General features: G+C 46.2%; 1 protein-coding gene across 2 annotated transcripts; it reads right to left on the bottom strand.

The window, feature by feature from the left end:
• Nucleotides 1-5,042: 5,042 nt before the first annotated feature.
• Nucleotides 5,043-10,746, bottom strand: mycn (MYCN proto-oncogene, bHLH transcription factor). Of its 2 annotated transcripts, none has more exons than XM_046373650.1 (3): nt 10,593-10,746; nt 9,506-10,151; nt 5,043-7,221 (listed from the first exon to the last, which is right to left on the bottom strand). In XM_046373650.1, the coding sequence occupies exons 2-3, from the start codon at nt 10,128-10,130 to the stop codon at nt 6,437-6,439; spliced, it is 1,410 nt and encodes a 469-aa protein (XP_046229606.1). In that variant the 5' UTR covers nt 10,131-10,151; nt 10,593-10,746; the 3' UTR covers nt 5,043-6,436. The 2 variants fall into 2 exon arrangements, with proteins under 2 accessions (XP_046229606.1, XP_046229607.1); XM_046373651.1 differs by having other exon boundaries at nt 5,043-7,218.
• Nucleotides 10,747-13,275: the final 2,529 nt, after the last annotated feature.

Genomic DNA, 13,275 nt, shown 5'->3' with positions numbered 1-13,275 from the left:
TCATTGAGTTTTATAGCAGAACAGGGCAGCCCCCCAGTTGGCCGTCATTCAACATTGTTCTGAAGGTGCATGCTTGTGAAGGATGGTTTAGTTTAGTCTAATTTGGTTTACAGGCAGACAGTGTTTATTGGACCAGAAAACCATTTGTTATCTGTTTCCTCTCGAGGGCCAGTCATGAATCAACCTTGATACACATGTACAAACACAGAAGCGCACCAGTGATTACTCCAAATAAACACAAGTCCGCACATACACATGCACATATGCATAAACACGCTCACAAGAAAGGAAGGTGTGGGCATGCACATACGCACAAACTGGCACAAAACCCACTCTTATGCACAGGCACACGCTGTTAGGGGCACACTTGCATGAAAAGAGTAAAGAGCACTTGAACAAAAAGGATATGTGTTTCTGTTACATATGGCCACTGCATTAATGAGCCCTGCTGCAAGTGTGAATCCCCGTATTTACAATAGGCCAGCTCGTTTATACTGGCCGCAATAAACGCTTTATCTTAGAGCCCACCCATATGCAACAGGGCTGCTGTATGTACAAGCAGTGATGAAATGCTGATGACCATCACAGAGGGCTGACATTAATGTGGCTGAAAGGCTACAGCTTTTTTCCCATCTTTGTTAAAGTAAAATTAGCAAAGTGGATCTGAATCCAGCCCAAGCAAGTGTCTGTGAGCGACACACTGAACCACTCACCTGGTCCAGACATGGTGCATCTGGCTGCCACTGACTCCAGAACCATTAAAGGATAAGTTCACTTTGCACAAAATGAGGTGCGTGGATTTTCTCCCCCATTTCTTACTGTGAAGTCCAGTATGGAGAAGGGGGGACGATTAAGTCAACCCAAATCTCTTTCACTGTACATATGGCATTGGAGCGTTGTGTTAAGGCAGATCTTTTTTGGAGAAAAAGAGGTGATAATGGCCCCTGTATTTGTCATTTACCACTTGTAGTATCTTGATATGTAGATAGTTGATTGATTTGCTCAGCTCTTTAGATATCCTATTCTGGGGTTTCTGTCTGAATTACAATAATGGAAGCGAATGCTATTTCTATTAGTAGTAGTTGTTTCTAGTAATGCAAATAAAAATGCTCCCCTGGTGCCCTGTGGCTAATGGTGTAGGGATTTAAGGCACTAACCATAAAAGTCAAAAATCCCTGGTTTGAGTCCAGGGACCTTTGCTGTATGCTGTGCTGCATCTCCCTCTGTGCTCATTACTTTTAATTTCACTGTCACCATCCTCTCTCTAATGAGTGTGTGGAAGACCAAAAATACTTAAAATGAAAGATTTTTCTGTGGCGAATTGCATGTTGCTATTTACGTTTGTGAATGTTACTTTTCAGTGCTGCTAGAACCACAAACTAATTTCCATTTCTATCTGTGTGGATAGATACCGCTAGGAGTAAGAGAGAAAATTTTTACTGTGAGTTTGGGTGAAGGCACCCTTTAAAATCCACTTGTTTCCTGGGGCAGTTTATTGAGATGTTGATAAGTGTATAGTTTGAGGTTTGTAAAGTTTGTTGCTGTATCTTTATCGTCTTGTCTGTCTCTTCCAGTTCCTGCAAAGAACTTTGTAACAACTGTTTTGCAAATTGCTTTATAAATGACTCACTGACAGCAGAGTTTCTCTAAACATAAGGTGCATAACATGCTGATTGAGACGTCTGTCGATATCCAAACATTAAACCCTTGAAGCTAATAGCCTAATATACTGTTATACAGTGTGGCAGCTGACAACAGGTTCAGGCTGGTTTTGGACATGCTTGTGTCTTTAACTGTTGGATGTCATGTTGTGTAGGAGCTCCGGCGCTGACAGACACATCACGAGGACACTTGGCACAGCAGGCTAATTGCCAGAAGCTTGCCTCAAAACAATGGCTTCACAGAAACATGTAAGCTACTTGGAGAGCAGCCCTTTTTGTGATCAGTGTCCGCACAACAATGGTACTCAAAATCAATACGGATTGAGGATGTGACAGGATGAGTGAAGGAAGTGAATGGATGTCAGATATATTATATCAGTGGATGCATTTCATGGCCGCTGAAAGGTAAACTGTACTGGGTGAATTTGTTTTAATAATTAGTACTTCACCGTGGCTTTTCCTCTTCTTTCTTCCCATTGTAACCACACTCTCTCTTATATTAGTCATTACCTTTCTCTCACTTTTTTTTATCACTCCTTTTTCTCTTTCTCTTCTCTGGTCTCCCTCGCTTTTTTTTTCTTTCTTTTTCTAGGTGCTGTGTTGTGCAGCCAAGGCCGTTTCTTCCTCAGAACACGCTCTTGAAAGGCTATTCATGGATTCTTCAATGAAACCCTATTACATTTGTGTGCAAGTGTGTGTGTGTGTGTGTGTGCGAGAAAGAGAGAGAGAGAGAGGGAAAAGGAGACGCAGAAAGAAAAATAAAGAGAGGGAAAGGTATTCCGGGGGCCGGGCTACAGTACCATCTGTATGCAAATCTCCTCAGACTTTGGTAAACTTTGATCAAACACTCAGGCCTCCTTTTCTCTCCCTTCCCACCCTCTCTCCCTCCCTTCTTCTCTTGCCTGCCTGTCCACTATGTGCTCTGCAATTACTGTAGCTCCGCAGCTCTTTGTCAGGGCTGCATATTACTCAGATAGGGCAATGGGTTCCCTTGAGGTACAATGTTTTCTGCCCCAATACTCCTTGATACCCTCCCCGTATCAAGCTCAGCTCCTCCACCACACCACAACCCCAACACACACCATTTCTGAGCACCTGCGACCATGCTGGACCCTACAACAGATGGTGACACACACATACACACACACCCCACAGAGGAGGGGGGGGGGTGCTCTTGGCAAACAGGGCCCAGTGTGGCGCATGGGTGACGGGCATGCCTTTGTGCAGAGGTTGGGCACATTGCAGACGCACACTTGTGTATCAACACAGACACACACAGCAGCCATTGTTTCCTCCATATGGGAAGGTTAACGTGCTGAATACAGATCCGGTGTCCAACAGGACAATAGAAACGTTGTGACAAGTGTTGTCAGTTAATGCTGATGGTAATGAAGATCTCAAAACAAATGACGGATGCGCAAACACACATAAAAAACACCAACCACATTATCTCTCTGTGTTGCTTTAATGCCCGTCCGTCAGTGGGGTGTAAGCCCATTAGAGTTGCATCATGTGTGTGTGTCTGGGCAGCTCTTGCTGGGCAGTCAGTGGGCAGAAGGATAATGGGTATTAATCAGGGAAAAGCCATGGCCATATGTCTGTTCAAAGTAGGAGATGGCTACTCCCTGAATGTCAACTCCCTTCTAAAACAATTAGCCTCATTTCACAAAGTAGATAGCTTATCTGTAGCAGGAGTGTGTGAGCATATTAGTGTGCGCTTTTGGGGGGTTGAGTGTCCACAGCTGAGAGCTTTACAATTTTATGTTGGCTTAACGTGCGGAGCGTAGGCGGGAAATGTGACACTGGACACTGTTATGATGTGTACGTGTGTGGTTGAGCGATACTGCGCACAGGTCTGTGGGTTCGATTTCTTCTTAAATGTCACAGTCCGTCTTCCCATCTGAAACAAACCGCGTGTGTTATAGGTGCAATATGCTGTTTTTCTCTTAACATTTTTTTATGGGGGATGTTGTTGTCCATGAACTTGTTTTCATCCTATAACCAGGCAGGATAAGCCATTCGGCAGATGGTAAGGGGAAGTCCCATGTGAGGACATGCGCGCGCACACACACACACACACACACACACATGCAAAGACACTAGACTCCTGTCCCATACACACACACACTTGTGCGGTAAGTACGCACAAAGACACCAGACCTACCAGACTCCTGTTATGTAATCCACCAGTTCCACTCCCCCACTGAGAGGCGCAGTCTTGGGCTGTCTCAGCTCCAAAACAAAGTCATCAGTCTTCATATAGCCCTGTCTGTTACATAGTGTACATACCTCTGGATCATTTTAGTCCTTCTCCTATGCATGAATGGGGTCGATGTGCAATGAAAAAAGTCAAAAATCTGAGTGTTTGATTCATCCTGTAGTGCTGTAACGCACCCGAAGTAATACAATCGTTTTTGCTGAAGAAGAAATGGCCACCCTCTCATATGGTGTGATGCAGTCATTGCTTTCTTAGGTAAAAAGGATTAATCAAAGTCATCAACAATGTGTGTTTTTATGTCTTGTTAATTCCCTCCTCAGCAAGTCTCTTTCTCTTTCCCTCTGTGAACATACTGTCGTGCTGAATGGCTACTCAGACCGTGGCAACAGATTTCTCTTTCAGCCATCTCCAGAGAACGCCTGGCCAGACTCCTGAGTGGCACATATTTGGGCTAAGGCCCGGCATTGGAGGCACAGAGGGAAGGAGCAAAGAGGAGGAGGAGGAGGAGGAGTAGGTGAGATGAGGAGGAGGAGGAGGAGGCCAGAGCCATGTGGCTGATGTTGGTAAACAGTATCCAGCCTTGTCCTGGCATTGTGGCAGGCAGCGCACAACGCCGGAGATATCAGGCGCCCGGGCCACACACAGACCAGGACAAAAGGTAGACTCACATACAGACATTTGCATTCATACACTCTCTCTCTCTCACACACACTCACACACATACACACATATGCAGGCAGAAATACACAGACTACTAACAGACAAATAAAAGACTCACTCTCGGTGTCTGCCACTAAGCAGCTGCTCCAGTTTCCATGGCAACAGCCTGAACAATGTAGTAGGAAGGGCTGTGTCGGTGTGAGAGGGAAACAGAGAGAGGAGAGTGTGCGTGTGTGTGTGTGTAGGTGTGTGCGTGGGTGTGTGTGTGAGAGGCTACAGAGGGGGAGGTAGCCGCAGGGTGCTGAGACAGAGAGGATTCAGAAGACACTCTCTTTATTTCTTTGTCAGGATGAGTCTTTGAGAAGCAGCAAAATAAATATGGAAACGTAGGGGCAGATAGAAAAAATAAACTGAAAAAAGACACTGATAATGACAGGGGGAAAAGGAGGTAAAAGGAGATGCTCACAGTTTCAGTGACATGAAAAGGTCCACAAAGACGAGGATTTTATGATGTCTATTTATTTTTCAAAATGAGGTATTTCAAAGTGCTATGAGTTGCAGCACTAAATGTACATTTTAAAAGTGAAAAAAACAAACATCTTATATCCGTATACCCAGTTCTATGCACCCGATAGTTACAAATATAAACAAAAGAGGAGGAAAGAAAAGGGCCAGGTACATGAGGATAGAACACATTTGCTGTACAAAAGAATTATTTGAGATATAAGGAGGGGGAAAAAATGACGAGATAAAGTGATATCTACCAAGAACTCATTTTCATACGAAAATATAAGTATCAAATTTAGTATGTATCAGGTTCACACTAAAAGCATAAAGGTGTGTAGAATTAGTAATATGATACAATACAAAGTAAAAGAGAAGAAAAAAACAATATATTGTTATCTTACAAAGTTTCATGACTCTCAAAAATCGAGGCCTTACAGTACTTTTAAAGGTATATAAACTTCCAGTCTAGTTATTGGCAGCTTCCTGACATGTATAAAAAAAACAAGGACAAAAATGTATTACAAAACAAGGCAGATCTGAGTGTATTTTGTCTGTACACTATTGTTATATACAAAAGTGTCGGCTAGCAAGGTGCACAGTTATACATCCACTGACTTGGTTTGAGCACCAGTGTGTGTGTGGGAGAGAGAGGAGTGAGAGAAACAGAACCTGTAGTGGCATTGTTTTTTACGTGACCCATAAACGCCTCAGTCGTCATAGTCTTTTTTTTTTGTTTTGTTTTGTTTTTTTTTAATTTTTTGCAGTGGTGAAGGCAAAGTAAGTGTGCACTGCTTTCTTGTATGTGAACTCTCCAAGCAAAGTGCCCTTTGACACCTCATCCCTGTGGGAATCACCTGATTCCAGGCTGGTGTCACAGTGAGTACAAAAAAAACAAAACCAAACCAAGATACAAATAGAAATGATATAAAAACTAGAGGAAGGGAAGACTAAAAGAAAATGTGTCTTCTCTCCTTCCTCGTTATTTTCTTTCTTTCTAATCTTTCCTCAATGTGACTGGATTGAAAAAGTAAACCCTAAACATTCTTAACGTCAACAAATGTGCAAAAAAAGTGGCGGCAGTGAAAGTCCGAGCATCCCTCCGGCAACAACCCCCACCCCTTCCTCCCCCCTTCTCCTCCAGGTGTGTGTGTGTGTGTGTGTGTCAGCATCTGAAGATAAACGTCCTCTGAGATGTTTGTGTGTGCACATGTACAAACATATATGCAGGCCTATGTGTCTGTGCTTAAGTGTATAGACCTGTTTGTGTGTGTGTGTGTGTTTGTGTGTGTGCATCTAACTGTGTTTCAGACAGACTGAGTTGAGGTGGAGGGTTGTGGGTGGGGGTCATTCAGGGCATATGTGAGTGTTTCCGTGTTGTAGTGGTTGTCTGTTAGCGAGTCCTAGCCTGCTCCAGCCTGCGCATCAGCTGCTGCCTGCGGGCCTGGAGCCTGTCTTTCTCCTGCTGGAGCTCCATCTCCTCTGTCTCCAGCGAGTTCACATACTCGGTGGCCTTCTTCAGAATCAGGACCTTCGCTGCTTTCTCATTGTGTGCCAGCTCTGGCACGTGATCACGCAGTGTCAGGAAGCTGGAGCGCAGGTCGTTGCGGCGCTGGCGCTCCAGGATGTTGTGGTTACGCCTGCGCTCACTGTCCTCTGAGTCGGAGCTGCCACGCGGGCTGCTGTCTCCGCTGGCGCTGCGCTTGCTGCGAGCCCCCGACGAGCTGGTGAATGAGCTGCAGGATGTGGAGGAAGATGAGGAGGATGAAGAGATGGTTCTGGTGGGAGGCCGTGGGACATCTGATGTCTTTTGCTTCTTTGGAGGTGGGGCAGGGTCATCATCTGAGGCATACGGTGAAGGGGCTGCGTAGTTGTGTTGCTGCTGGTGGACCGAGCTCCTTTTCAGGATCAGCTCCTGAGGAGGTCGGCTGACGAACCGACTCCCTGCGCCGCACCCTGAGACGTTTCCTCGCGTGTCTTGGCTCTTGGGATGTACAGAGATGGTGACGGTGCCAGCAGCCATGGGCGATGCCTTCCCAATCGTGGCGCGCCTCTTCTCTACTGTGACCACGTCAATCTCCTCCTCGTCTTCCTCGTCCTCCTCGTCCTCCTCGTCCTCGTCCTCCTCCTCCTCATTCTCCTCGTCTTCTTCCACTTCATCATCGTCATCTTCCTCTTCTGGGAAAAGAAAACAGAATGTGAGTGACTCAGTCACTCTGACACACCAAGCATTCACACAATGTCATCTATGTGTACCAGCAGGTGACAGGTACGTTTGTGAGTGTGTATATAAGCAAGTGAGATCAAGAGAGTGTGTGTGTGTGGGAGCGTGAGTGTTGCTCAATGCTGTTTGCATAAGCAGAAACCTCTTAATGCTTAGTGTCAGTCATTCCTCAACTAATCTACTCTGCAGGCGTTGACATGTTCAGTCTCAGTGCTGAACAGACAGACTGGATTTCTTTCATTCTCCATCCCACCTTCAGACCTTCTGCTAATCTTCTCCTGTGAGAGGAGACAGTTTTAGTCTGATGCCTCCAGTCTACCAGTGCAGCTCCGGTCACACTGACAGTGTGTGACACGTTAAGAACTTCGCTGTAGTATTACAGGCATTAAGAACTTCACTTTAACTTTAACTTCTGATGAAATAAAACATATATATGAAAAACCCTTATTTTCCAGCTGTGCTCCTCATCTTAATACCTGTGCCCAGACAGAGTCGAGCAGCTGAGACTTATCACAGACTGGCGCCTTTGAAGATGAGAGGAAGTGGCCATTCGTGAGGCAGAAAGTGTGAGGCCCAGTTAAAATGCCTTTTGTGATAATGGCTCTCATTATCAGCTCAGGAGCATCTGAGGAGTGTGGCATTTTACAGCTTACAGTAACCCACTTCAGACACCACTGCTTTGGGATGCTGTCTGAACACACACTGCAGACAGACAGACACACACACGCACAGAGTCTGGCGTTGCCATCAAAACAAAGCTGTGCACAGCTGGGTGGACGAGGGGGCGTGGCTGCCACATGTGAAGCTTGGATTTAGCTGTTTGGTGTTTCACTCTCAGAAGGGAACAGCTCATTTATTGGAGCTGGTAAACAGTATAAATGGAAGAAAGGGTGCAATAGTTCTGACCGCGGAGATTAAACATTAGCCCTAAGCAAGAGATAAAGTGTTCCTTCTGGAAGCACAATCCAAACATCTGCCTGTCACTGTCTCGCAAGTGTACAACTGATTCCCCATGTTCCCATGCAGGTCTCTTTAATAGAAAGCCTGGCCTAACTACAGGGCTAAACCTACATTGTAGCCTTCAAAGTCTGAGTCTCTTTGATGAGAAAGTACATAACGCGTGCAACACAAAGGAAAACGCGCCTTAACGCTGCGAGCGGCGGAAGCGCATTGGAGCAGTGCTGTGCGCAGGATGGTGGGGCGGCAGGCGATCAGATCACCACCCTTTTAAGCCTCGGAGCTGGAGCGGCGCCAGGGAGACAGCTGTCGAGATGGAGCGCTTGTTCAAAGCTGTCACCCCCCCTTAAAAGAGGCAACCAGGGCCCTCCTCCGTCCTCTTTTCTTCGCGGCGGAGGAGGTGTTTGGCAAGGCTGGCTGAGTCGAGCCTCTGTGCCAAGCTGGAGGCCTTTGTACTACTGTTTCACAGCGAAAACACGGCGATAAGGACTCGTGAGTGTTTGTTTAGGGAACTCATAGGCAGTAATAGGTGGGAGATGAAGTCTTAAGGCGATTAAATGCACACAGCAATCATTTCCCAATCTAAACCCACACTGCTTCCTACATCAATCAGAGTGACAGTGTGTCAGTCTGTATTCCCGAGTGTGTTTTATAGCTGTTTAGTATAGCATAACTCTTGTTCTTACTCTTAGGGCTGATTTCGGTTATCAGCTGAACTCAGTGTGACAGGTTGTACAGAGTGTCTAAAACAAGTGCCAATTTCCCACCCACTGTGCGCAAATTGTCCTTTAATCCATGCGTAACCACGCATTCATGGCCCCGTGAACCTGACACTTTATCAGCTCATCGCATTATCAGGCACCTTTTCATCTTCGCCCCCTACAACCTGCTCCGGCGGCAGTCAGTGAGTGTGGTGTCTTTTTGTTTGGCTCAGATGCCAACTGAGTCCAGGAAAGCGCACAGTTCCCCATTTTACTGCCATCTGCCGGATAAAGAGCCTGCTGATTACATAAACCTCATTCACTGTGTCACTACTCCAGTGTGTGTGTGTGTGTGTGTGTGTGTGTGTGTTTGTGTGTGTGTGTGTGAGAGAGAGAGAGAGAGCGTGTGCGTGGAATGTAACAAGGTAATCCGATTCTGGGCCAGTCATATGAACTAACTCCACTGAGTCCAATAATAATAATAAAAATGTTTTCGATCTAAGTGTTGGATGGGTTCTTGTAACCAGAATTCACGAAAGAATGGAAACAAAGGCTTTTAGCGCATCTTCCAAATTCTTACCGGAGTCACTGTGAGCGCTCTTGTGGGTTGTGGATATGTTAACGGTCCCGGATGAGTCCCTGTTGCCGTTCCGCTTGTGTACCGGGAAAGGGAAGACTACCGTGGGGTCCACGCACTCTGACACCGAGCTGCGGCTCACCACCTCCGGCGCCTTGACGCACACGTTCCTGCCGCCTCCTGTGGCAGTGGAAATAGCCTTGCCGAGTTTCTCCGTTACCACCCGCTCCAGCTTTTCCCTGGCAGAGAAGCCACTCCACATACAGTCCTGGATAATGATGCTGTTGGGGTTAGTATCCAAAGCGGAGCCGAACAGGTCCCCATCGTCGGACGCCCCCCAGATATCGTCCTCGGGAAGGAGCAGGAGCTCCGAAGCCCAGTCCAGTGGGTCCCCCAAGCCGAAGCCCAGAGGGTCTGCTTCCGGGGAGGCAGTCGCCGGCTCCCCCGGTAGCGCTGCTCGGCTCGGAGAGAGGGGCGGAGTGGGCAACAACTCGAATTTCTTCCAGATGTCCTCCCCCGGTGGCGCAGAGTCGGGACCACAGAAGTAGAAGTCGTCCTCATCCGGGTAGAAACACGGTTGTAAGGAGTCAAACTCCAAATCGGAGTTTTTACTCATGATCGCCGGCATTCTATCCCACAATCGAAAAACCTGTACAGGAACGAAAGATACTTTAGTCTCCAAAAGGAAAGAGCGTCTGTCCCCATTCCCTGTCTCCCCTCTCACACCTGAAAACTCTGTAGAGAAGAGCGTGAGTCAAAGCCCACACACAGACACACAGTCCTCTCTACTAGATTCCGCACTCGCTCCTCTGTGAGGTTTAAAAACCACACAAATCTCACAGGAGAATGTGCGTAACTGTGAATGTGACCATGACGCACAAACCGGGCAAAAACGACGCACTGGGTCACCACTCGCTAAACACGCCAATAAAGGTCATTGACACGCACACACTTACAAAAGGTATGTTTCCGGAAAAAAACACACGAATTGACAACAATCAAATCTAACGGACACAATGTTTCATGTGAACAATATGTGGAAATAACAACGCGTTCCCATTTTTAACCTCTGAAATGAGAAGATGCTCACCTTGTCCTGACTCGGGATGATAATGTGCGAACCAATTTTTTCTCGTATCTCGTAGTCAGTAATATAGACACCAGATTTGGAGCAGTCATCTACTTTGGGAGCACAGACAGTCCTCTGACACACATTGTGGCTGGCTGCTGAGTGTTATACACTCAGTTCTGCGGGAGGAAAGTATAGACTCCTCCCTCCAAAGCTTTGGAGGAGGGGGGCGACTACAGTCGGGCTTTGGGTTTGTTGCGGCGCGGGAGACAGGCTGGCCGGGAGGTTTCTTTCAAGGTGAAGCGAGAAAATAGCCTAAACATTGATTGCAGCAAGAATGAAAGCCATAAATAAACAGCATGGTTGAAAGGAAGAAAGACAGGAGGTAAATAAGAAATAAACGAAGAGAGGAAGAAAGAGATAAAATATACAGTATTAAGTGCCTGGAAGGCAAACTGTTCTCTCTCCTCATCTCTCCACTGGGATGTCAGACCCTGGATCAGTTATGAAACAGTTCAAGTAACCCACAGGCTGTTGGTGATTTGATGTCTTTCTCGGATTGCTCAAGGGCATTAAAGCAGCCTGGATGTTTCTGTCCACCCCGGGGCTTGAACCGTGCAGGTGAAGGGCAGCGTTTTTAAACCACCAACCCCCTTAACATACACAGACACAAATAAATAAACAAAATATGTCGCGAAAGAAAATAATTTTACAGAAAACTGACAGTTTTTCCCCTTAACAGACAAAACTACTACTATAGGCTTCGTTAGTTAAAATAAGGATTTCTTTAATGAATTTCCTAATTATAAATAAACATCACCATTTCTGGACAAGGACTTGTTCATCAGGCTTGTATGTGACGTTCGAATGAAGTGTAGAGATGTATTCCTACACATCAAATTCTAATGCCCTTCTCTTGCTCTCCTGCTCTAATTTTGTCTTTTGTCTGCGGGCCACCAGCATCCCTGGATGAAAGACGAAGCAAGGCTCACTGCGCCCTCATACGGACATTCAGGGAACAGCGGCAGATGCGCGCGCGGCTGCCTGCCAGAGCGAACCAGACAGACAAAGACTTAAAAACACCGGAGTCGATTTTTTTCCCCTGAATGAACGAAAAAAAAGTCATTAAAAAGAATAACAAACTCGTCTTGGTGTGTGTGGGTGTGGGTGTGTGGAGCAACGTTTCCTCGGACGTTAGGCTGTGTCGGACCGGGGTGTTTTCAGCTGTCTCCAGGATAAGACAGGATCCGAGAAGAGCATGTTACGTAACCGCAAGCGGTGGTTGTAGCCTGGAGTCATTCCCATTCCCTTTTCTAATGACAGCTTAGGAGGAATGGCGCATCTGTAATTACGCAGACAGGCACAGGCGTACACACAGTCCCAGATATTGACATATTCAGGGAAAACGTTTACAAAACGGATTCCAGTTGAACGCCAGCTGTGAGCGGGAAGAGTGACCGTTTCCAGTGTGTTTCAGTCAGAGGGTGATAAAAGTGGCATTTGATATTGAAAGGTGGATTTGTAAAGAAAAACAAAAACAAATGTAGTATCTTTGAACATTTAAAGATGCAGATCAAAGACTACAAGAATCTAAGAAAAAAATTGCATTAATTGTGAAAATAATTGTGAAATTGTGCAAATAATTATGAAACTACCAGTTCATGCTGCTTTGTAATCCCTGCATGGAGTAAGATTGGGATTCCCCCCCCATCAGAGTTGAGTTCAAACGACCACAGCCAGCGAAAAGTGAGAATGTGCAGCTGTTTTTTCCTAAGAAAAGGAATAGCAGGGAGTTTCCTGGGACTGGCCACTCAACTCCCAGGAACTGGGGATTTGGTTTGGGAGTCAAAAACTCCCCACAGACTCTTGTCCGTCCACTCTTTTACTTTTTTCTCAAACTGCTGTTCAGCTCTGACCCTCCAGCAGCAGCAGCAGCAGCAGCTTCCTCTGCTGTGGACCAGAGCAGGGAGTGGGAGTGTGAACAGAAGGGGAAAGCTGTTGTTTTGCCCAGTGTGGATCGGGTGAGGACAGGAAGCTGTACACTGCTGCTTGTTTTCTATGTAGAGTAAACACTGAAGAAAATAAGCAGATGGATGGGGGGAATATCGGCTTTATGCTGATGTGGTGTGTCTTGGCATAGAAGGAGAATCCTTTGCTGAGTGCGTTGACACAAACTGCACACATTCACCCGCTGATTTTCACTGAAATTACCCAGATGTTGATATGATTACTACATCTGGTCACTGCTGATCTCTATCCATATCAGTAAACCTCTTCCACCCACGCACGTAAAAGAAAAAAGTATACACACTCCTTTCTTGCCACTTGTCTACAGCTTATTATACTGCTAGAATTATTGCTCTGATGGAGTTTCCCCATAAATGAAAAAGTTCACAATGAGACAGCTTTGGATAAACAGAGTCCATATAAAAATAGACAGAGAGACGTAGAGAAGAAGGACAGTCTTGGACCAAAATGCTGGCGTCTTTGCCTGTTGTTTTTATGACAGCTCTGGCATGCCCAGCCTCCCTCCCACCATTCACTGCTGGACTGGGCCATGGATGGTTAAGCAATTAGGCCAGTTTTGATAAAAGATTCATAAGTCACCCCAGTGGACAGTGCAAAGACAAGCATGTTGTGAGCAAAACCTGCTGCAGTGACACTGGGACAGGCTGTGTTAGGTCAGAGAGCACGCACATCATAT

This window comes from Scatophagus argus, chromosome 19, assembly GCF_020382885.2.
Source record: "Scatophagus argus isolate fScaArg1 chromosome 19, fScaArg1.pri, whole genome shotgun sequence".
Classification (NCBI taxonomy): Eukaryota; Metazoa; Chordata; class Actinopteri; family Scatophagidae; genus Scatophagus; species Scatophagus argus.
The sequence above is the reverse complement of the archived record's forward strand: the minus strand, read 5'-3'. Positions and strand labels throughout refer to the sequence as shown.